Source organism: Sardina pilchardus, chromosome 16 (assembly GCF_963854185.1).
Source record: "Sardina pilchardus chromosome 16, fSarPil1.1, whole genome shotgun sequence".
In the NCBI taxonomy this organism is placed as follows: Eukaryota; Metazoa; Chordata; class Actinopteri; order Clupeiformes; family Clupeidae; genus Sardina; species Sardina pilchardus.
The window spans coordinates 8246292-8271420 of record NC_085009.1 but is presented as its reverse complement, the minus strand read 5'-3'; the positions used below and the strand labels follow the sequence as shown (position 1 = coordinate 8271420).

At 46.3% G+C, this 25129-nt stretch overlaps 1 protein-coding gene across 1 annotated transcript in view; it reads right to left on the bottom strand.

Annotated features, from left to right (window-relative positions):
* The window catches only part of m1ap (meiosis 1 associated protein), a 28980-nt gene extending 9345 nt beyond the window's left edge, over nt 1-19635 (bottom strand). The window contains exons 1-5 of the mRNA XM_062516571.1: nt 19559-19635; nt 17594-17856; nt 16768-16977; nt 12958-13138; nt 18-215 (exon numbers count right to left, since the gene is read on the bottom strand). Coding sequence (XP_062372555.1) covers nt 18-215; nt 12958-13138; nt 16768-16977; nt 17594-17842 — 838 coding nt within the window. The 5' untranslated portion in view covers nt 17843-17856; nt 19559-19635. The remainder of the gene's footprint in view (nt 1-17; nt 216-12957; nt 13139-16767; nt 16978-17593; nt 17857-19558) is intronic.
* Nucleotides 19636-25129: the final 5494 nt, after the last annotated feature.

Genomic DNA, 25129 nt, shown 5'->3' with positions numbered 1-25129 from the left:
CATGAAAGGGTCAGTACTGGGGCTGGGCTTGCGGGGTCCAGGGGTGTGGGGGTGGGCGTGGCCAACGGTGTGCTGCAGGACGGGGGGCAGCAGCAGGTGCAGATGCTCCCGCTCCCCCGCCTGCTCGTGCAGCCACGCCTTCAGAACACTCTCCACGGCAACCACGCTGCTCTCCACCACCTGCAGGTCCATCTCTGTGCCAAGCATCAGGCCTTCTGAGGGAGAGAGAGAGAGGGGGAGGGAGAGGGGGAGGGAGAGAGAGGGAGAGGGTGTGTGTGTGTGTGAGAGAGAGAGAGAGAAAGAGGGAGAGGGCGGAGGGAGTGTGTGTGTGTGTGTGTGTGTTTGTTTGAGAGAGACAGAGGGAGAGAGAGAAAGAGAGAGAGGGAGAGTAGAGGGAAATGTGTGTGTGAGAGAGAGAGAGAGAGAGAGAGAAAGAGAGAGGGGGAAGAAAGGGAGAGAGGGGAGAGGAAGAGAGAGATTAGCAAATTAGGTGATGTACCTTGGGCTTATCTCATCAGAGTGATCTATGTGGTTTATAATTCGTAATACTCACCTGTACCCCGTTTGGCAATTATATTTGGCCATTTATCAGATTAATTACACAGACAGCGAGAGAGATTGATCATAGAGAAATTGGACAGTTGGAAAGTGATAGCAATTACGCAAATATGGTGATGGGTAGATGGCATAAATGTCAACTGTTAAAATAAGCAAATGTACGGTACAACCAGTCATAGCTGTTTGGAAGGGCCATGACTAAACTCATTTCAACCCGGTGGGCAGTTCTACTCTCTGCCACTAGAGGGGGCCACTGCTCCATTCCCGAGCTGACTGGCACTCCATCTGCCCTCCCAGCTCACCAAGCTACAGCTCACAGTTTGCGTTGCATTGAAAAGTTCCTTAAAAATGATCATATTCAGTGCTTTTTTAATAGAGGGCTACAGAGGTTAATGGTATACTTTGAATGAGCAATAGGGTCAACATACAGCTGAATTATGAAGAGAAACCTTTGACACGTATTTCTCAAGTTTAGTGTCATATCTCAGAGCTACTGTACGTCCGTGGCGCATTGCCAGACACGTTGCTTTTAAAAGGTTTTATGTAAAAAGGCAAAGAGGTGAAACTGCCCATTTAGTTGACAAAGCTGATGGCAAAAAAAAAAAACCCTGTCAAAACGTAGCTGCAACATTTCCTCTCAGTGCTTTTCAGGCCTCTTTTCTGCAGTCTGTCTGCGGCATTTTGTAAAGCCTATAGGATTATATAACCCAGGTGAACCGCCACAACAAGGTTAGGTCAACACTCTGTAAAGGAACGTTTGGTGTCACTGCTCCCGTCATGTTGTGTGTTACCGACACAAAGAGCCTGAACGGCCAACAAGAGATGGAGCAGCTTAGGGCCACCCTGAACGAGAGCATAAGTGCTGCTGAGGGAGAGAGGGAGGGAGAGAGGGAGAGAGAGAGAGGGAGAGAGAAAGGGAGCTGCCTCCACATTAACCTTTCCCTGTGAATTATTTATCCTCCACTGTGAGGGCCTGCTGCAGTCTAGAGTGAGCGAGTGGGACAGGCTCAATCGCTCAGCCCCCCCCTCGCACAGAGAAAAAGAGAGAGAAGAGAGGAGAGGAGGGGAGAGGAGAGGAGAGGAGAGAGAGAGGCAAACTGAGATTGAAAGAGAGTGAAATGGAGAAAGGGTGGAAAGAGAGGGACCGAAAGACAAGGTAAAAAAAGAGAGAGGTGCGGATGAGTGAAAACGAGACGAAAAAAGACAGCCAGGAGATCGATCCCACTCGTGCCAATAAGTGTCAGGGGAGGACTAGCAAATGAGACAGTAGCCGTGGCTCGGACATGACGTGATCTCCGGTCGAGGCCTCTTCCAGATAATTGCTTTTCCTGGTCATTAGTGACCGGGGTCAGGCTATCCTCCCCACAGCAGATCTGAAAGTCAAACGTGCCTCAACGCTGGCGATTTACGTGCACTTGTAGATTGGTATTGATGAGCTCGGGCTGTTTGTGACATGTCCTCCAGCATTAGGCGTCTCATCGATAAGTGTGTGAGGCTGACTTTTTAACGTATTTAAACTTATTATAGTATTTGTTTATTTTCATTAGGCCATTGATTGAATTTAAATTGTTGTTTAATGCTGCCGTTCTCCTTGGTGTAGTCTTACCAACTTTTTTAATTTGTTTACTGCAAAATGTAACCGTTGTATTGTTGTTATTTGTATTTCGCTTTGGACAAAACCGTCCTGCTAAATACCATAACCATAAAGGCCGCTGCTTCCTTTGCAAGTCGTTGCTCCTGAGCAGAGGAGCATATGGGCGGAGAATGTCTAATTCACTTTGTTAGCGGTGATGAACATGAGGTCAACAGTAGGCCTAGCACAGAATGCCAAGTCTCTTTCTCTCGTGTGGTAGTTAAGTCTAGTCAGTGTGTCTAACCAGACAGGATTTCAAATGTTTGAACACATGACTAGACTAAACTACTACACGAGAGGGAATGGGCTAGCATTCTGTACTCATTTCCGTCGCTGCTGAGGAAGTGAATCCTTTACCTGTAACCTACCCTATGACTTCAACATCTCTGGTGTGTTGGATGGATGTTTTCGTACTACAGTACATGTACAGGATTCCACACAGCAGCTAATCAACAACCAAGCCTACTATATTTACAGCCCAAAAACAAAATCACTGAAAAAGCAGCCTTAATTAGAGCAACTTGCTTAATGGTTTTCTGCAACTCGTATTGCACTGCTTTGCAAATCCCAAAACAAACAAGAGAGGAGTTCCACATATGCTATGATGACCAATAGGAGTTGCACTGTACACTGCACCACAAGCAGTTCAGGTGGTCGGTATTATTTAAAAAAGGGAGAAATCAATAAGTCAGGGTCCACTGATCAATTACAGAAAGGAAGGAAAGCATTAATTGACAAATGGATGTTCTATTTGTGTACTGGGCATGTGTGACGGAAAATCAATAACAAAGCAAATTTAAAGGAACCTGTTGAAGTGAGTCTGATCTTCACGGCCATTTAAATAACGAGAGGTTCTTCATTCATCTACAGTCTACTACACATTCATTTACTGTCTTCACACTCCATTTAATTCACATAACTCATTTTAGCATATTATGCTATTCTATGGCAAATGTATAGTAGTATATGCCAGATGGTCTATGATGTAATCTGCAAGAGTGCTAAACTATTCAGATTCTGCAGATCACTTGAGTCAAACTGAACCTCGGTGCTATGACAATGTATGTGTAAGAGCAAAATTTGCATCCGGGATTGACGCATACACACTCCTACGGAAGTCGATGATATAATGGGCTCAAACTGCTTAAAAAGTCCCATTATAATCCACTGTGCTTTTCCTTATCACACCAAGGCCTCCCATCAAAAAGAAAGAGAGACGGAAAAAAAAAGTATGAGCGATTACTGTAAATGTCGCACAGATGGCGTGAGCGAGGGAGGGGAGAGGTGAGGTCAGACCTGTGGAGGCTTAGGAGCCGATCGCCCCCCATATTGCCCGTCAGCAAGTAGAGATTAAATCCAATTATCATCCATCCTTCTCCGACCCACCCCGGCCCACCCACAGATCTCCCCAAGCCTTCCGACATTATCATCCTCTTCCTCCTTTGTCCGGTTTACAGTGAGTCATCATAGCCAAATATGAGAGAAAATTAAAAACAAAGGTCAGTTCTTCCCATTACATTAGCAAGGACTAAGTACGTGGACTGAGTTGGCTCTGGCTTTCTGGCATGGACCCGGTGAACCTGCCTCTCCTAGAGTGCTCCTCCGACTTTCATTTACTTTTCCCGTGACAAATCCCAGCATAGAAGCGTTCGTACATTAGGGCTCGACTTCCTCCACTCGAGGATATTTACAGACGCGAGACAAGACCGGGAAGTTTAACTTTGCGATAATTAACGATGTGAATTGTGGTTCATTCATCATGGGATAGCTCGCTGTAACTCAAAAGAACTGGCCTGTTCTTGCGTTAAATCAAAGCATTATGAGAACTGGATAATTAGAGGGTTTCTCACTCTCGAGATGAACTGAAAAGTTAAGATATGCACATAACTTGACTCGCACAACTGAAGGGCACTGGCTGAATTCCATGATACTGATATTAATATAGTATTCTATAGAAATATTAATGGATATTATTCCATGAAAGCAGTGTCATCTGAGTTGGTCATAATCACACACCCTCCATCTTTGGATGACATTCAGACGCAGGAGAGAAGGAGATCCCAATCTGCAATCAACAGTTCCCTGGCAACTTCTGTCATCTGTGATATATGAGCCAATTCTCCCCCTCGGAGCTCAGAGAAGATTGCAATCAGTGGCGAGCAGGACACTCCGCTGGACTATATCTCACATCCTGTCATGTGATCACTGTGTGGTCCGTGGGACGATGCGATGAGCGTGATTGGCTCCTCTGCTGACCACCCGACCACAGGTTCATTTGGGAATAATGGTGCGTCGAGTCTCATCCTGATGGTGCCAGCAGATAGAGTGAAGCTTCCGGAAGGAACATGTAGCTCATGGGAGAAACGAGTGACTGAATTATGGGTGATTGGCTAAAGTGATTGCCAAAGATGATGGAGCTTCTCCTTTCAAGAGGCCATAATGGACACTGATGAGCCCCATGTACTTGCAGAGCAGGAAGGAGCGAGGCGAAACTGATTCCATTACCAGCAATATTCTGTAGAAAGCCCACGGCTACTCAGGGAAGCTTTCAGCCCACGGGGATGTTGTCCAGCGCCCAGGTAAACGGACACAATGTGCCTGGAACTTGTGGAACAGTCACATAACCTCACCAGCAGCTTTTGCAGCAAAGAAAGCTGCTATTCTGAATTCTAAAAGGTGACTGTGACTGTTAGTGCTGTCGTTTCATTTCGCGAGAGACTGTGAGAGTGAAAGAGAGAGAGAGCGAGAATGAGAGAGAGAGAGAGAGAGAGAGAGAGATAGGACATGGTGCCGACAGCAGGATAAAGCAGAGAGAGGAAAGAGCTCAGCGATATTGCGCGGTGGCGAGTGATGTTCACCTGGACACACACACACCTGTCTCTGCGTTGCTGTCGTAAGAGAGCCTGACCTCCCCCTGTCCTCTAGCTGCAGCAGGGGGCTGTTTCCTGAACTATGGACCTGACGAGGCCTACTCCCCCCCCCCCCTCCAGCGCTGGCTGGAAAAATAACACAGGGGGTTCTGGAACCTCTCAAGCTTAATCAACCTTTATCACAGCCCGCCTAAACAATGGAAACATTCTCAAATCCGCAATAACACGCCAATTATAAAGTTCTCATTCTGGCATGGTCACGGGGAAAAGAGGGACTGAAAGAGGTGCTTCGCTGCAGGATTTGGAACGACCGCCGTCTGAATGCATGTCAAAGCATTTGACATTTTCCAAATGAAGCTGCATTGCCAAAAAGGAAAAAAAATAATTATTGAGGTTTCAGATCAAACGCGCACGACTGCCAAGCCATTGACGTCTGTGATGAATATCCAGCTATTTCCAGCATAAATCCTCTATCTTGTACCCAAAAAATTATCTCCATTAAATGAAGAGAGAAGAGATGAGCTAAGGGCTTTATTGGCTCTTTTTTTGCACATATTCAAACTCAGAGGGAGAGAGAGAGAGAGAGAGAGAGACAAGGGAGGACACAGAGAGAGACAAGGGAGAGAGAAACCGAGGGAGGGGAAGGGAGGAAGAGATCCTCTTAAATCCCTCAAACAGCATAATCGGGCCCAAATCCTCCTGAGAAAATGCACACTGAGTGATGTAGAGAGTTTGCAAGGACCACCATGTCAGTCTCTTCTTTCAATCTCTTTCCGTCTCTCTCTCTCGCTCTCTCTCTTTCTCTCTCTCTATCTCTCTCTCCACGTAACACAGCCATCCATCATCCCTGGTTTCAAAGAGGTGCTTTATCTCCACTGAGTAGGCCCGATGCGCTGCTGCGAAACAGCCAGAGCAATATCTCCATTTAGAGAAAGGGCCCTGCTGCCCGACATACTTAAAATGGAGGATCTGTTTACCTTAGCCTTAAGCCAAGAGATAATGGGAAACCAGACTTGCAACAAAGCAACGATTTCCTTAAGCTTAAGCCTGCAGCATGTCAGATGAATTTGGCTGAGGCTGTGCACACAAACACTAGCGCTGCCTGCTAAGAGCAATGCAAGGGGATCGGTGTGAGCCCATTAATTATGAGTGAAGGCTAGCTGCATTGTCCACCTCAGGGGTGACTGTACAAGGCCACTTGCAGGAAAATCAGAGGACAGTACTTCACCTTGCACATAAACACAGCATAGTTTACTGAGAAGACGAGAGGCAGAGAGTTAGCATAGCGATCATCGTTCTGTAAAGGGGGAACAAAAAAAACAAAACAAAACTAAAACAGACTTGGTTTATGAGGCAGTGAGCTAAACATGCCCATAATTGGCATGACCGTTTTCAAAAACGTATCGCCGGATATTCCTTTCATCTCCTGCTCCAGATTCAAAGCGCTTCATGGGATGCTAAAAGTGGAGACATTGTGTCCCCTCTCAGATTGCTTTATCGTGATGAGTCATGTTTGGGTGATCAGCCATGCTCCCCACGGATGAAAGGCTTTTTATGGTGTCACTTCTGGTCGCTCAGAACGCCTTGAGGCAAGTGATGTTTTATGCTATTGTCCTCTGAAGCCTCCCTCTCTCTTTCTCTCTATCTCTCTCTCTTGGTGCCGCTGCTGCTGAGCCGACAACAGCAGCCTCGTGCGGCACTTTTCTCCCCCTTCTCTCTCATCCTCACTTAGTTTCGGGACTCACTTTCTGTCAAGTTTCCTCCAGCTCATCGTCGACCCTTCAACATTCCCTTTTTGGATTTGTTTTAGCCGTTCTTTGTTTCTGCCAATCCCTGTCCCAGTCTCCCTCCTCGCTCTGTCTCTAATTCTCAATCCTCCAATTCGGCTCCCTTCCCCAATTCCCCATCAGTGTTTGTAAATGCGGCTAAAAGCCGCCACCGGCCCCCTTTTCCTCCCCCCAAAACGGATTTAATCGTCTCTTGATTCCACCCCAGGAGAGCAATTTGGGTAATTAATTTGGGGGCGTGTGTAATTAGCGTAAACCGTTGATATGCAGCGATGTAAGAAAGAGCTTGTGGTGTGAGCCAGTCATCCAGCCTTGATTAATGTCCACCAAGCTGACCTGCCGTCTCTCAAGAAGACATTACATCACCTCCAGTTAACCCGGTCTAATCAGGGCCCAAACAGTGCAAACGTGGTCTAATCTAGTCCAAGCTAATCTATAATGACCTATTTCCAACGGGGAGAGCTACATGATGATGATTCCATCCGCAGTAAAGATTCTAGAGCTTTAATCTCTAAAAAAGATGAAAAAGAGAAAAAAGATTCCCAATTTAATCTCAAAACCAGTTTCCGTTATTCCACAGATAATCTTGACGACCAGCAAAAATAAATCCTATAACATCAAGCAAAATCCTTCCCCTCACCCCCCACCCCCACCATCACCACCACCCCCTCTCCCCAATGTACTGTAAAATAAAACTCCAATGAATTTTTTTGCCAATAAAAAAAAGCCTCACTATCTCCGAATAAGACACAATGTGCCCTGATAAGCTCCATTGCTTTCAAAACAACAACAGCCGGGCCTGTATCAAATTTATTCACCCCGTACTGAACTTGGGAGGAACTCTTGTCGAAGTTGGGGCTCCAGAAAGCCCGAGGGAGGAGCTGAGCTATCCTGAGATGACCCCTACTGGAGCTGGAGACGGCAGTCAGACAGGCAGACAAACAGACAGACAGACAGACAGACAGACAGACAGACAGATAGACAGAGAGACAGACAGAGAGACAGACAGACAGACACGCAGGCAGACAGGCAGACAGGGAGACAGGCATACAGACAGCCACACAGACGGGCAGGCCTGTGGCAGAGCCGCCCTCCCTGCTATAGCGTCTGGAGAGCTCGAGTGATGGATGCTCCCCGTCATGGGAGTCTCATAAGCGGCGAGGGCCAGGTGTTACCGGAACGCCGCCGAGAGGAAAAACCGGCAGACAGGTGCCGTCTATCACTCTCTCCGGTGTGCTCGCTCTTTCTCCCGCCCGATCCCCGTGAGTTTCACATGACAGCCGGGGTTTTCGTGGAGAGGAGAAGAGTTAAACAACATCTGCTGGAAGGATGAGGAGGTGGGAAGAATACACAGAGGCCACACTGGGGACTTTAACCCAACATAAACTATCTGTTTCTATGGCCGTGTTTAGTCTGTCAGTGTCTGAGTCCGTTCTTCTAGGGTGAGCAAGTTTGTTGAAGTTTGAACGGTTTCCCGGGTAGATATTTTGCCGAGGTTAATGGTCTGGGGAATTGAGTGTGTGTGTGAAACAGGTGCAGGTGTTTACAACAGCAGCACATAAAAATTCCACAGGCACACGTACACACACCCACCCACCCGCACACACACACACACGAGCACACTACGAATGAATCTATTCGATTTTCACATAGCTGCTAATGTACACCAATTATCACCTAGTTTATGCTGCTGCCTCCAACACAGGCACACTCAGCCTCTAAATGCCAACTCCGCTGCCAAGTCTCACCACCTTTCCCTTCCTCCCTTCTTCCCTCTTTCCTTTCGTTCGTTTCACTTGTTATTCTTCACTTTTTCACTCTTGTGTCTGTATTTCTAATCTATCGCTCATCCCCCTGGCTTCTTCTCTCTATCCCCCCCTCTGCTTTTCTCTCCACTCTCCCCTTCTCTCTTTCTCTCCCTGTCTGGCCCAGCCACACTTTACGGTCTCCTCCATCTCTTTTCCTCACTCTGCACCGTCGGCTGGTGATATGTGGCCCGTCGCTACCGCTACCGCACGGCCTCTTATTGAGCAGCCACTCCTCGGGAGGCAGCCAGAAATTATCGCCGCGCCCGCCTTTTCACATCACAGCGCTATACCCAGGCCGCCCCGAAACCCCGTCACCATGGTGATGGTGATGGAGGGGGGGGGGTAAGCAGAGAGAGGCAGGGATAGCGGTGGTGGAGGGATGGAGGGCTGGCTGGGGGGTGGATGGGTGTACGGGCGGAGACTCGCCACCCCTCCCAAACCGCCACCCTAAATCTGCCGCCTCAAAGAAGAGAGAGCGGCGCTGGCAGGGGAGGCGCTGGAGCTGGAGGGGGCAGCGCGATGAGGAGATTAATACAGACAAGATACAGGAGCGAGAGCGGGGGCCGTCTAGACTGCCTGGCCAAACACTCCCCGCCACATCACAGGAGGCCGAGATCACAAGGCACCACACATGGACACAACACTTTACTGGGCAAAACTGGCACTGCTCTCATGGACACATATGAATGCACGGCATGGCTATACCCCGCCAAGATGTAAACGCCAATCTGTTTAACTATATATGTATCCATACATACATTAGATGCAGTATGTATTCTGCTTGAAGAGCTATATGGGGCATTTTCCTGAAATTTTCCTGGTTTTCCAAAAAAAAATCATGTCTACTGAATTGGAACTTCTACATTTCCAGCATACAGTACATACATACATGCAATGACTGCAAATAACGCCAAGGCAATCAAATCCACGATGCTTCACCCCATGCCTTGCATTCATAATGACTCATCTATTTAAACTGCGGAACAAGTAAGCGAGGGGGTGAAAGGTCACCCGGTCTAATTAATCAGGAATCATCTACATTTAGGCTGAGCTCAGGCATTATGCTATATGCGTCCGTCTCTAATGACATGCTAATGTAGGCAATGGGGATGGGCCACCATGCTACCCAAACCCCACTGCTCCGGGCTGCAACAATGCAGCAAGACTCTAGAATCCACAACACTGGTTCCACTCATCTCAGGTAGGAGGAAACACATGTGGATGCATCCCAATGACTGGTACATGTATGTCCCCGAAGGACTTGTGTGTAGCGGGGGGAGGTGGGGGGGTGTTGTAATCCACCGTGATTCGCTGGAGATGGGTTGGAACATTGTGCTGATGCAAGCCCGAGATACTAGCAGGCCAGGGCTTAAGTGTAATTAGCTCCATGCTAAAGCCTGCTGATTTAAGAGCTGCCCACGTGTCATAGGGGACAGCAAGAGGGGACGACGGGCCGGGCCGTCACGTCAGCTGTCCTCTCCGGTAATCCCCTCTTCCTGTGCGCTGTGCAATGCAAACTTGGAGAAACATAATGCATATCATAGGCCCAGACATATGGATAGAACACTTAGGCACACTCACACACAAGCATACTTACAGACAAGCATATTCACACGTCCATACACATACATGAGCATTCAAGCATAGAGATAGGAGCCCGAAGACGGGGTGTCCCTGGCCTGAGGTCTTGCTGGATACCTACGTACGGCCGAACATATGCACACACACCCACACATGCTCACGCATTAGCGCGCACAGACACACAGACACACACACACACACGCACACACACACACAAACAGATACACTATCACTTGGAACGGACAAGAGGCTTTCTAGTAAAAACAGGATGTAGGTCAGGGTGTTACCTTGGCAGACAAACTAGAACTGGCTAAGAGGCTGCATGAGCACCTGCAAATGCACTTTGTGTGTCTGTGTGTCTGTGTGTGTGTGTGTGTGTGTACAGTATGCAGGAGTGTATCAATTCATGCATGCATGATTGTGAGATTCTCTGAATGTGCATGTGTATGTGTCTGTATGTAGGGTGGACAACTCCACGTCCTGTACATGTGTACGTGTGTGTGTGTGTGTGTGTGTGTGTGCCCGTGCACGCTTATGCGTGAGTGTGTGTGGGTGTGTGTGCGCATATGCTCGTCCGTGCGTAGGTATCCAGCGAGACCTCAGGGGACACCCCGTCTCTGGGCTCGTCTCCAGAGTCTGACCCGGCCTGTATTTAAGAGCCGCGCAGTGCAGCTCAGCTCAGCCTCGGCCCCAGCCAAGCATAAGGGAACCCGGCCCTCAGAGCCAAGCGCTCGGCCCAGTAGGACACAACACAGACTGGGAAGCAGATGAGCTGTCTGGCTGACTCCAGAACAGGCCACTGAGACCTTTTCATTTTAAAAAAAATATATATCTCTGAGTTTATATAACTGACCTTTTCCTCTCCACATGACAGGGCTGTGTGGTAGAAGATATTTTTTTTAAAAAGATATTATTTTTTTTAAAAGGTCGTCACCATACGACCCGACCTCCTGAAATGGAGTTCTATGGGTAATGGAACCAGCGATGGTTCGAGTGAGAGACGAGGATCTGCTTTGTGATGACTTTGGCTGAGGCACAGCAGCAGTTGTGGAGCCGCCGAGGTTATGGGCTTGTTTTAAGGTTAGTGAGAGAGTTGATGAGGAGACAAAGGAGAGAGGACAGCCAGAGGATACAGAGAGAGAGAGGGAGAGAGAGAGAGAAAGAAAAAGAGAGTGAAAAGAGAGACAGAGAAAGAAAAAGAGAGAGAGAGTTTTACTGGACAACCATAGTTAGCCCTTCGAGAAGGAAGTGCTACTCTGTCTGACCCAAAGTAAATAAATTATGAGAAAAGAGGGGTGGGGGCGGGGGCGGGGTAATATCCTAAGAATTCTTAAGTGTTGGCAAGGCGTTGGGAGCAAATGCACATATTTCCTGGCCCAACCCCTCGCACCCATCCTACATCATCAACATTCCTGTAAGTCCTCGATGAGCGTTGACCTTATTTATACAGTCTCTGGTGCTGATGCAGGGGAAAACCCTGTCAAGAGCGAGAGCTCTGCTCCTGAACCAGGCTTGGTAACAGAGAGATCTCCATTGTTAATGTCAAGGCACCTTCTTGTTTATGCATGTGTTTGTGTTTGTGTTTGTGTGTGTGTGTGTGTGTGTGTGTGTGTGTGTGATCACAGTTACTCAGACAGCAGACAGTTTGCTCTGTGTCATGTCTACGTGCTGTCTCCTGAGAACCTCTCTTTTCCACATGCCTCCTTTCGACTGCCCAAAATGACTAGCGTTAACAGCGTGAGATTAGCGTGGTGCGATGCTAAATTACTATGCTGAGCGACGTCTTGGGGGCTGAAGACTTTATTTTTGCTCCCATTTTCTGAAGGCAGGTCCTGCTTTCTAGAAAAGACGAGTACCTCGAGTCCTCTCTCTTTTTTTTTTGACCCTGGAGTCGCGGATACCACTTGCCACACTTTAACTTTAATTAACGTAATTACGTAAGAGCTTTAATTTGAGCTTAATTACACCTTAACGCAGGCAGCGACGGAGCGGCTGGGAGAGGGCTGCCGTCTCCTCCCCTCTCGTCCACACACCCGCTCTGCAGTCTGCACGGTGGGATTCTCAGGCTGCTGCGACTGAGCCTGTCCTCCGGAGTCTGCCGCTCAGGGGGTTCTGGACGTGTTTATGGGCTCTGGTGACCACAGTGGGTACAGCTGGGAGGTGCTGAGGGGACGAGGACGTGTGTGTGTGTGTGTGTGTGTGTGTGTGTGTGTGTGTGTGTGCGTGTGTGTGCGTGTGATATGCGCGTGTGTGTGTGTTTGTGTGTGTTTCTACAGTGTATGTATGTGTGTGTGTGTGTGTGTGTTTCTGTGTGTGTGTGTGTGTGTGTGTGTGTGTGTAGTGGTGAATCTGGCTGTGACTTGAATAAATACATCCTCTCCCCCAAGTAATTCTGCTTTGTGGTCTCTCAAGATCGAGCCAATATTGGATGAAAAACTCACAGTACAGATATCCACTACAAATAGATCCCCTAGGACACACACACACAAACACCACACCTACAGTACACACACACACACACACACACACACACACACCGCTACACACACACAGACACACTCATACACCCGTTCATGGCTGTCATGGGGACGGTGTAATAAAGAGGGTTTAGAAAGTTGAAAGAGTTATTTGAGGCAGCAGAAACAAAGCACACAGGCCTATTGGAGAGGTGCCAGCCCTTGCCGGTGCGGTACGGTGCTACTGTACTGTACTGTACTTACCCTCCGAGTCCTCCGGCGAGGGGCCGTCAGGCGTCCAGCCCGGCTCCCCGGCCATCAGCTGCTGCTGGGGGGAGATCTGCACCACCAGCAGGCGCCGCAGGCTGCCCAGCTCCGAGTCCCTCAGCCCCGCCTCCAGCTCGCGCAGCAGCGCTCGGCCCGGCTGACTGGTCATCACGGTCACCTGGGGGAACGCCAGTGAGGAAGTAGTGAGAAGCCTGATTATTAGCGTTAGTCGATGAGGGACTGCCAGTGTGGAAGTACTGAAAAGGCTGATTAATAAGGTTAGTCGATAGGGATTGCCAGTGTGGAAGTACTGAGAAGTGTGATATTAATGTCACCCAGTGAGGAATACCAGTGTGGAAGAACTGATGTTAACGTCAGTCAGTCTCATTTGGTCAGCGAGGGCACTTGTCCAATGGGAGGAGATACTGTAAATGTATTTGTAAAGGCCCAGATGAAGGCTAAAATGTGTAGGCTTTTTAAATTTCATATTGAGCGAGTGATATCAAAGGTATTTGATGCCTTCCCATTGGAGTGCCTCAGATTTGTGTAACACTACCGAAGGGCAGCCTATCTTACACCCACACAGCACTTTCTGCCAAGCAAAAATATTAGAGTGAAACACTCTAACATTGTTACTGCAAAGTGTTTGGGGTACTTGTAAAGTGTGCTCACTCATTTACAATCTAATGGCCTTCAGGGGACTGGGTCATGTGATCTTCAGGTAATGACCCCTGATGTTGTTTTGGCCAACTTGTTTCTTTCATGATAGTTATTTTTGCCTCGAATGTTTTAGCCATGATCCAACACAGCTGAGGACATCACTCTTGCTATCTTTTTACCACTGTTGTTACCTTTTCAAATTTCAGTAAAAGTATAACGACGCAGTATGAGACTTTCTTAGGTTGTGTCATCTGGTCTAGTTTTGATCCCCTGGGTTCCCCTAAATAGTGATGTGTGTGGTTTTTGTTCCATGGCCCATTACATTGTGGCAAAGTCTGAATCCAAGGTGACAGAAACGGTCGTGCAGATGATTGTGAAGAGCAAAATTGTATTCGGAAAGTGTTCAGGGCCCCAGGCATGACTGGAATTGCATGACAAAGTCTTCATGTCACACATACACACACACACACACACACACACACACACACACACGACAGCCGGAAACCTCAGGCAGACACAGCACTGCTGTCAGTCTGCCAGCAATCACACACCTTTTTTTATAGCAGCTCAACCGCCGCAGCCTTACATCAGCACTGCCAGTCATGCTTCCAATCCCTTGGGGGCACATGAACTAATAGCACGTCATCACAAATCATTAATTCAAAGCTTTGCAATGGTTCCCTAGGATATCAGAGTAGTAAAGACAAAATAAAAGTCCCTAGGTTGACTCCTGGTGAGCAGGTGAGTAAATCAGCATCAGGCAGGATGTGATAATGGGACAAGACAAGAACCTCTCCCTAACGATGAGACACAACCAGCCGGCACGAAACTGTTTCACTCCTGACTCCATAACAACGCCCCCAAGGCTGCAAAAACTCCAGCTCTTACGCCATCGCCTCCACCCGCCCCCAGCCCTCGTCAGCAAGGCCCCGCTCTCTCCACCCGAGTCGACCTCCCTGCGCGTTTCATATCAGCAGGTTTATCACGCTCAAATAGCCACATGCTGCCTATTAATCCCAGTCTCATGACCGGCCTGATGAAAGGGCATGTGTGGGGGTGGGGGGGGGTGGGGGCTTTGGGGGGGTGCCCCATAAATCACACTTTTCATGTACAAACACGCAACAGCGTAGAGCCCTTTAGCTGGCTGGCGTACAGAGAAGAAAGGAGAGAGAGAAAAAAAAAATCTCTCTCTCCCTCTATAACCATTACAGGAGATCACAGTCCCCAACAGCCCTGTTGTAAATGAGCAGAGACAGTGGCTTCAAATGCACCTATAATCCCATTAAGGCCCAAGCAAAAAGAGTCTGAGCAATGTGATTACATCTGATTATGGGGTCTTCCGCTGAGAGGAAGAAAAAAGGAGTGCCATCTTTTTTCTTTCCCCCTCATCTTGCTTTAATGGGGCCTGCTGTGAAGCAAATTGTCCCGGCCGGCCGTGCGGCTACTGTCAGCGTGTCTCTCTCAGCGCAGGAGTCGGGGCGCCGAGCAGCACACACTCTGCCATCCGCTCTGGGGGAGACGGGGATGTGAATAACACGCATGGCTGATGCCAGCCCTGGGTTTCATCTGTGTGTGTGTGTGTGTGTGTGTGTGTTTGTCTTCATGTGTGTCTCTCTCTCTCACTGTGTGTGTGTGTGTGTGTGTGTGTGTGTGTGTACAGTATGTGTACTGTATGCGTATGTGTGTCTTTCTCTCTCTCTCACTGTGTGTGTGTGTGTGTGTGTGTGTGTGTGTGTGTGTGTGTGAATGTCTACTGTATGTGTACTGTATGTATACAGTATGTGTGCATGTGTGTGTGTGTGTGTGTGTGTGTGTGTGTGTGTGTGTGTGTGTGTGTGTGTGTGTGTGTCTTTCTCTCCCTCTGTCTGTGTGTGTGTGTGTGTGTGTACAGGTTTCATCTCTCACGGTAGACCACACACTGGCTGCTGTTAGCTTAGTGGGTGGGTGATGAAAATAGAATGGAACATGTGCCTGATGTGGACATGGATGTAATTGAAGTCTTAAAAAAAAATCTATAGAGTTCATGCTATAATTAGTCATGGTATCTTAGGAACCTGGACTTGCAGTGTGTTGCTCTGAGATGAAGAAAACATTCAATATGGATATGGTTCTAGCCTACACATACAATTTAGGCTAAGACCACTGAGCAGACAAAAGGACATTAGTGTGTGGTGTGAAATGTAATCTTCTCATAGTGATGCCTCTTAGATTAATAAGAATCCATTACGGAGGAATATGAGCTTATTTTTCCACACAGGAAGAAGAGTTCAACAACCACTGTGGCAAGCCATCCAGAAATATCATTGCCACTCTACTTCCACGTCACCCAGTGAATCCAACATTGGCCTAAATGATACAGAACAAACCAATGCAGAGTACTGTAAGTGGGAAATGGAAAGTAGCACTTAAGCTGGTATAAGTAAACAATGTTTTAGTTTCCCCTTGGGAACACAATATCTTGGAAACACAACAAGGCACGGCAGCACTCACTGACTGTATACAAACAAATCATTTTGGAATATTTATGAACAAGAATATGATATGATGAAAGCATAACATCATTTGAAACAGAGTGCTTGGCAGGCGCGAGTCGGTGTGATAATCTCATATGTGAGATTTAATGAACGCTGTGGGCCCTCATTTCAAAGGCGGGCAAAGTCTGTCGACAAAGTTGTCATGCATGAACTACAGCGGTCTTGCTGCATTTGGGTGCATTGAGTGACTTATCAATGTTTGTTTACACTTAATTTATTGCCCATGGTGTTAAATAAGTAAGTTACTTTTGCCTAGCTAGTTATTAAATTAGCTTTAATCAGACTTCAGACTTTGCACTTTCCTCATCATTAAAACTCGGGCCTTGTACGCCCCAAAAACACTGCAAGCTCTGCCCGTGGGTTCTATAGAAACCAGGAAGGTAAACCCATCTGTAAACAGACAGTGGGTGGCTCTCAAACTCTCTCCTAGATCCTCGATGCTCGGTCCTTGAGGCTCGTTCCCACTAACACTGGATAGACTATCCTATTCTTGCTGCCCCGTCATTCTTTATCTAGATCAGTGAGGACGAGGATCGAGGAAGGAAGGGAGGGTGTATAAAAGACTATATGAGAGGCACCCAGTGTGGTGAAGACCGAAGACTGATGATCTCACCTCCACGGAGGTGCTGCTCGCGTTGCCGCCGCCGCCACTTCCGCCGCTCCCCGTGTGCGCGTGGTGGCTGCTGTACTGCCTGTACTGCTGCAGGCTGTCCAGCACGGCTCGTCTGAGGAGGGACCCCCGCGGGCGCACGCAGCCCTCCCCGGGCAGAGAGCGCAGCTCGTCCACACACAGGCGGAGCCGCACCAGGTTCCCCTTCACCTGCTGCATGAGGGGGGACAAAGGAGAGAGAGAGAGGGATAGAGAGAGAGAGAGAGAGAGAAGAGAGAGAGAGAGAGAGAGAGAGAGATCCATTGCGTGGATTATTTCATCTTAATGGCATTTCCTCTTAATGGAAATAAATAACCATTCCATCTATCTGGCTTGAGATAAAAAATACAGGAGGGGTGGTATGGCTTGGTTTGGCTTGGATGCCTCAAAAATGTTTGCACAACAAACTCATCTTGGACCAACCAGACGCCACTGTGTGAGAGGCCAGTGTGTGTCTGGGTCTGACCCCCTTTTTCATTATCCTATTCCTGAGGATACTCACTTATCTCCATTAACAGCTGAAGTTTCCATCTCACCACATTCCAGTGCAGTGATGCAATAGTGTAGCCTACTGTACTGTAAACCATTTGCTTTGTTTGGGAATGCTATGTCCAGCATGTGCTACTCATCGCACAAATACTGATGGGAAAAAATGTGGGTCGGCATGATTTTAGCGATATCAAAACATAACCCATGCGCACACACACACACACACACACACACACACACACACACACACACAGAGACATGTGTGAGTAGAGCACACACACACACACACACACACACATACCACAAAAGGCAGAAGGCACTCCTGCTGAAGGTTGACGGCGTAGACACTGAGCAAAGGCAGTCGGCTGGGCCCCTCCAGACTGCTGGCCAGCGTCAAGAAGTTGTCGAGCGCCTCGCACAAAATGGCCCCCGTCTCTGACCACCAGGGCGGCGAGGCGTCCACGATCAGCACGCGGGGCGACTGCCGGGAGAACGCACTGGGCTGACAGGCGGGCATGGGCGACGAGCCAGGTCTGTTTCTTCCACTCATTGTTTTGTGAAGATCTACAGAACACAATGAATAAATCAAAGAGGTGTTGCTTGCCCATTACTGACAAGTGTATCATTATAAATGAATGGAGTGCGCTAAAAAGAAGATCATAAATATAGTGGTGTATCATTGAAATAAAACCTTCAACTGCTCCCTCGTGACATTGGTGAACTGTACTATTACTTTTCATTGCTTAATTACATTTGATGAAAGACTATCTGGATTTTTTACATGTTGCTAAACATGTTGGCCATTTCCATGGCGTGAGATGGGACCTCATTGATGCAATTAGAGACATGGGGGAAGTCCAGGAGACAGACAAGTCACTATCGCAAAAAAATTCCCCCTTTTCAAATTTCAACACAAAGCCATACACTCATGCTCGACTGCAAAAGGAAGTGTAGTAGTCAGATACAATGCATGACACAGGCATTCTTTGAAATCAACACCTGCCTTCGCACCATGATCAAACAATGTATATGGAAAGGTGGAAATGTTTTGTGTTGCAATCTAGGTACGATAAGATAAGATAAGATAATGGTCATACAGGAAGTGTTGCTGGACTGATCATGGGTAACTCATCATATAGTCACACACCCACGGCCCACACCTGTCTGACTCAAAGATTCATGCAGTGTGAGGAAGGCAGAGCTCTAAGGTAAAAGAGGAACAAATTAGGCCTATTTCAGGGTTGGGGGATCATGAAAAGGAAGATGTTTTTCAGTGGAAGAGAACTGAAATCACCCTTTGAGTTCACACACGGCAATAGAGAGACCAACAATGCATGAGATTGTTCAGTCACATCAAGGCATAATGCATAGATTTGGCAGGGGAACTGTTTAAAATGGGTCTGGGGCTCACTGCAATCTAATTCGCTCATCAATAGTATCCCACTTCACAAGAGGCTTCTTTCAGTGAGCTGATGTCCTAAAGCCTTCTGTGCTTCCAGCCTTTCCTCTGTTTTCAACACGGCGCCAGTGACAAAAGGGGACATTGTGTCTTTGAAAAACAGCCTGCTGCCTTTCTGAGAGGGTCATTAGATGATCAAGCGCACTGATTTAGAACGCCAAAAGGCTTTGGATGATGGAGCAGACTTAATAGAAAAACTACCCTCCAATTCATTTTGGTATTTTAATTTGTTCTTTCCTGGATAATCAAAAAGTTTCACATATCTTATTGTAATACTTCTGACATCATGATATTACCAAGGGTCAGAATGACATCAAGGGGTAACAATCTACCACTCACATTGTGTGACTGAATTTAATAACACACAGCTAAGTTGCATTGTCTAGCAGGCTATCAAAAAGGCTTGCCTTGGACATCAAAGCCATACTAAGAATCCAGTTATCACAGGTCAGAAGCTTCTGTCTCACATCGACTGCATAACGCTACACGTGTTATTGAAATGGTTAAACTGAGCTGGTCGGTAAAGCATTAGTTAGAGTACTTTATTATAACGTTAAGGTCTATATTTCGACTAAGAGGAGAGCTACCTGACAGTATGCTAACGATAGCTAACTAGTAGAAACGTTAACGTCAGCTGTGATAAACATTAAATGGAGTGAGTGAAGTCAGCCTGTATTCCTGCCTGACAAATGTGAGTAGCTCTGAGAACTAACATCGCCTAGCCTATGTGTATTGAATTAATAAAATATTTAACACGTTCAGCCACTAATCTAGCTAATCATTCATTTATGGTTTACTCATACTTACAAGTTAGCTGATATAACCTACAGTCTGATGAGTGCGTTTTGCACTGTGCAGCGCAGCGCGTGCATAAAACTTTAAAAGGTCAGGATAGCTACAGTAGTTAGCTACTGTATGCTTATGCTAACTAATGTCATAGAGGCCACAGTGCAAATGCACATTTTTTATGTCGCAGTTTTCGGCAGTTACTTGTGCAAGATCTTTTGTATAGAGAACCATACCAAAGTAACCTGAATGCTATCCATGCTTGATAGTGACTATGTGTTGGTGGATGGAATACAGACATAATTTATGCCACTGTTACCCTCTTGTTGCTGCTCATTGGTCACACATTAGAAGGCCTACAGCCACACTATTCCACAATCTAGTGTAGCCTTTATCTAATGTAAATTGATGGCTTATATGTACTCAATGATTGCTTATCTGTAGGTCTGCCTATTATTGTAGGCTTAAAGTCATGCTAAATTGTACTGTTTTGCCTAAAATGTGAGCAGTTGCCTTGGAGCAAATTGAATTTGCTCAGTAGTTTTGCTGAAAATTCATTTGACATTTTTCACAAGCAGTGAATAATGGGGTCCAAGCAATTTTTAATGAAATGGCCTCAAGAGGGAATCAGTTTCGGTGGAGCCAGGTGTGTTTGAACCTCCCACTATTGTGATGTGTGTGTGGTGGGGTATGATTTAAGTGTGTGTGTGTGTGTGTGTGTGTGTGTGTGTGTGTGTGTGTGTGTGTGTGTGTGTGTGTGTGTGTGTGTGTGTGTGTGTGTGTGTGTGTGTGTGTGTGTGTGTGTGTGTGTGTGTGTGTGTGTGTGTGTGTGTGTGTGTGTGTGTGTGTGTGTGTGTATTGGGATGGTGGTGGTGGGGGCGTTGTATGTTTGTGAGTACCGCCAACTGTGTTTGGAACGTTCAGAGCAGTTCTGCCAAGGATTGGATCAGAGGTGGTCACATGTTTTATGGGTGCCATGTTTACACTCAAAACATGCCTTCTAATGCTTTCTAATGGCAGTGTTTGAGTATCGTTGGCATTAAGTCTAATATCTTCGCCATACAGCGACCCATTTTCCAAACTTTCCTGAAGTTAACATAACGTTTACGTCGTAACTTAAGCCTTTTTAGTGATATTAGGCTACTTGTTAAGACATTTGCGGCACGGATTTTGTTTCTAACTACCCGGACAGATCCCAATATAGGGCGCTAGTTTATGTGTGTATAATGGTGTGTGGAGGGTATGGTGTAATGATGTGTGTGGGGGGGTGGGGGGGCCCTTACCGGTAATCAACACCACCATCTACAAGCCAATGGGTGTGTAGTCACTTGGTACAAACGAATTTATTTCATGGCCCCCCATAGGGCCTTCACATTTTAACCTGAGAATATTTCCTATATTTGTATTTGTATAACATTTTTCAAATTAAATATACTAAATCAAGTGTTCTTCCAAGATGCTTTCTTTCGGAAATGATTTTAACTCACATTTCCTGTGCTTTTTTTAGTTGCATCTGAAATATATCAACCGAAATAAAACCGTGCATTGAGTCGTTGGTTAGTTGAGAAATGTTGATGTCGGAAACCATGTGCTTCTGTGAGCTAGTCAGATTTCTCCCCTGTTGTTATGTCACAAATAGGGGAAATTTGAATGTTACTACCCCCAGAGTCATATAGGGTGCTGACTACTCATCCCCATCTAAAAATTCCCACCCACTATGTTAGGCGCTTCCTGTCGAAGATCCTCCATGTTGGTCGTAACTTGTCGTTTCCAACCAGCACCATGTAAAAGAGTATCAACAGTATTTTGTAGGCTTTCAAGTACACAAACAGAAACTCCTCAGGACACGTCTTGTTCTTGTTGGCATATTTAAGCAATATGGCACGAATGGCAGTGCGGTTGGTAAAGGATATCCCTGCGGCTGTATTTCGGCCATGGGTAACATTATGAGGCCAAAGGCCATATTCTGTTAACCTGACTTTCGCCAGATCCTGTAGTTCGCTGTCTGCTTCACACAAGGATCTGGGACTTCTCGATAGGAGATGTATTTATGAAGGCGGGTCCTTGTAAAACATCCTTGCATGTGATTTGATAAACCACTTGCCTGGTGTCTTGAATGACGTGCTAGGCTTCTTCAAGCTCTTGCCAAACCCGGTCGGAAGAAGAGTAAAAACATCCTTGCCACCATTAAATGTCTTCAAAACTATTCTCTGTTAATCTGTTAAAGAATGAATACTCGATAGATTCGACAAAACGGTTGAAATAGCAGAATCAATGTCAGCACAAGACTCCTCGCTGCGTGCCGCCATTGTTGTTTGAATCAAACACTCGCTTCGGCGGTCCTGATTGGTTGATCATTTTTTGATCACTGGAACGAGTTGGAGTCTGGTGGAGCTAGGGATGCAACGGTACAGTTTTGCCACGGTTCGGTTTGTATCCCGGTTTTTGGGCCACGGTAACGGTTCGGTTTCAATATATCAATATTATCTTGGCTCTAGCATACAGGAGGCTATATTTGCCTTTTCTATTTCAAATCAACAATGTGCTTCTACTTACACTTGCAGAGAAAATATTAAATGCATAGCCTGACACAGATGAAGCAGAATCACAAAAATGTATTAAAAGAAAAGAACACCATCATTGCCTTCTGTCATAAACAGGCAATGTTATCCATAGTGCAGTGCAGCATAAAGTAATGTGTAGTTATTTATTTAATAAACTCAGTGTTCTTCACACATTTAAAGAAAATACTTAACTGTTATACACCCTCAAAAAAGTAGTGAACAATTCTGAAAATCTTCTCAAAATAATTGGTGAGGTAGTATTATGTGTAGTTTCAAATGGATATTTGATTTGGGAGTGCCTGCCCTGTCCTCTTTTATGAACGTAAAAAATGTAAACATAGACAAAAGTGCAGTGCAGCATTAAAAATATTAGAACAATGAAATGAACATTATTGCAACCTGTTGTCAGGGGGGGGGGCAATATTCCGAGAAGAAAGTGGCATTTGCCACTTCACAAAGTGTCTGTTTCCCCTGTGTCTCCTGTCGTGTGTGTGTGTGTGTGTGTGTGTGCGTGTGTGTGCGAGAGAGTTGTGTGATTGACGAGTGGACGAGCGATTGACTGATTTAGCAGTGAGTTTATTGTTTTTCGAGTGGACACCTCCCGCTGCCCGTAGCCTAGCATGTACAACGTCAGGAAAATAAATGACCCGAGTTTGGAATGACATGTCAGCCTCCCCATCTCCTATAACCTCCCATCCCTACAATATTTTCCAGTAAACTATCAAAAAGAGAATACACTCAGCTGTGTCGGCGTCACGCTTTCTTAGGCTACTCTAGCGAGCAATCAACGCAGGGCAGAAACCACCGGTTACACTGTTACACACAGACTTTATAATGTGGCAAATTTTCGACCTTTTAAAGTGGCAAATTTGCGTCTTTTAAAGTATATATACGTGGCCCTAATACGCCGTCGTATTCGTTATGTCTTTGGGAATTATAGGAATATTGTTGTCGAAAGGCTGCAGCAATGGATGGTTGGGTTTTCGGTGGCAAACTAACTCTCCGTGCTGCTCCACTTAAGGTTACAGCCGGGTGATGAAGGCGCAAGTGGGCCGACATGTTGGATGTGTTACCTTTATTAGGTGATCGTTGTGAAGCAGTGCTTGCAATGCACACTGTGCTTTGTTTACTGACGGTCTTTTTGCCTTGTTCGTGGGCTACTTCAAATGTCGCCATGATCATGCAGCCGCCGGTAAAGTTTGTTTCTTCTCACATGACTCCTTCATTTGCATTTCAACGCGCTTATTGGCTCTTGGGAAATTCAGTAAAATTCGGATTGGTTGTTGCAAGGTTGACGAGAGGCAAGCTGAACAGTCAGAGAAAACGCATCCCCCGGGTCCTAGGCACTCCTCTCTATCGCTCCCAGGCTACGCGCGCGCAATAACCTTGTATTAAATAAAAAGTTTAATGTCGCGTATACCGAAATATTGCGGTTTAGGTGAGTCTATTGAACCGAACAGGCCAAACCGAACGGTTCAATAAATTATTGAAAACCGTTGCATCCCTAGGTGGAGCATGGCGGAACTACAAGGGTCTGGCGAGAGTCAGGCTAATATTCTGTAGCTTAGCCTGCGCTGGAAGCGATTTCAATACTTTTAAACTTTGAACTTCCCGACCTCAAATGTTGTGGATGGGGCTAAAGTTCGGCTGCACCCAGGCTAATATTAGGCACACGTTTTGGCTAATTTATAACTTGACTACTAGGCTACTTTACTATGGAAATTCAAACAGAACCGACAGTGACGTTTCTCATACATTCTTTATTATTCTTGCATAACAACTCACATTGTTGTCACTGGCAGTTGGAGACTTTCTGGTTGAAAATTCACCAGAAAGTCACAGTGTCACAGACTCGTATTCCCCATAGACAGTAAAAGATATGGACAGAGCTATCACGTAGACGGCAGCAGAGACCAAGGAAGCAAATTTCAACGGTTTTTTTAGGTCTTCTTATTCCGTCATAGGTCTCCTGCGCAGGCTCAGATGTCGTACATGTGACGTAGGCACGTAGTCTGAACGAGTCTGGCCTATGGCGATGCTTTACTCTCGCTGGACGCATGCGCCTTTAACACTTTAGCATTGACTTTCGAAAAACGTTAATTACTCAGCCGATAAGACAGTTACGAGATTATTATGTCAATTTCACAATGTAGTATGTACCCCGACAATAGAAAATGTTCATATAAAGGCTTAAAACGCTTCAGCTCTAACGTAATTTGATGTCAAAGTGGCGCTTACGCCCCATAGGATTCAATGGAATGGCCAGCTAGCCACGGTCTTCTCGTTAGCATGGCGGCCGCCATACTGTCTACACTCTCAGAACGTTCGCTGCCCCCTTGGTATTCCCTCACTTTTTTTGCGTAAACATGGAGTGGGGCGTGGCCAGCAAGAGCTCATTCGCATAAATCATCAGGCCCTAGAAACAGCCTATTCTGAAAGGGACTGAACCAGGCTAGAATGAAGTGTCTGATAATTTGTAATCTGAAGGGAATTGTGTGCCAAACAGCTTTAGGGACATGTCTTGTGCAACCCATAAGTCTATTTTATCCTTGTTGAAAAATAACTTTAATATGGGACCTTTAATTCCATGGGGGAATTTAACTGATTGGTAATCATACCAGATGTATTTTGTAGAGATACATAAAGTTTTAGTTTTTACCCTAGATGTTAAAATGTGCATGATCTTCTCCAGTACAGCAACTAATTAAAAGCTTCTGTAGTGTCTGAGATGCAAAAATATATTTTGTTTGTGAATAACAAATATTGTTTTCTGATTACTAAACAAGTTGGTTTCCTCCTGAGAAACCCATTTGAGTGATTCTATTCTGAGCTTTGCTTACCTTGCATATCAGGCCTAAAAAAAGCAAAAGACACGGCACAGGAGAGGGTAATCTTCAGTAGCTGGATGAGGTTCAGCTTCCCTGTAGCGATTTGGGCAGTTGTACAATACCATTGCTGAGAGATTCATTTCAGCCATATTGAACAATATATGTAATGAGGTGGTTCAGATGAAATACCCAAACATACC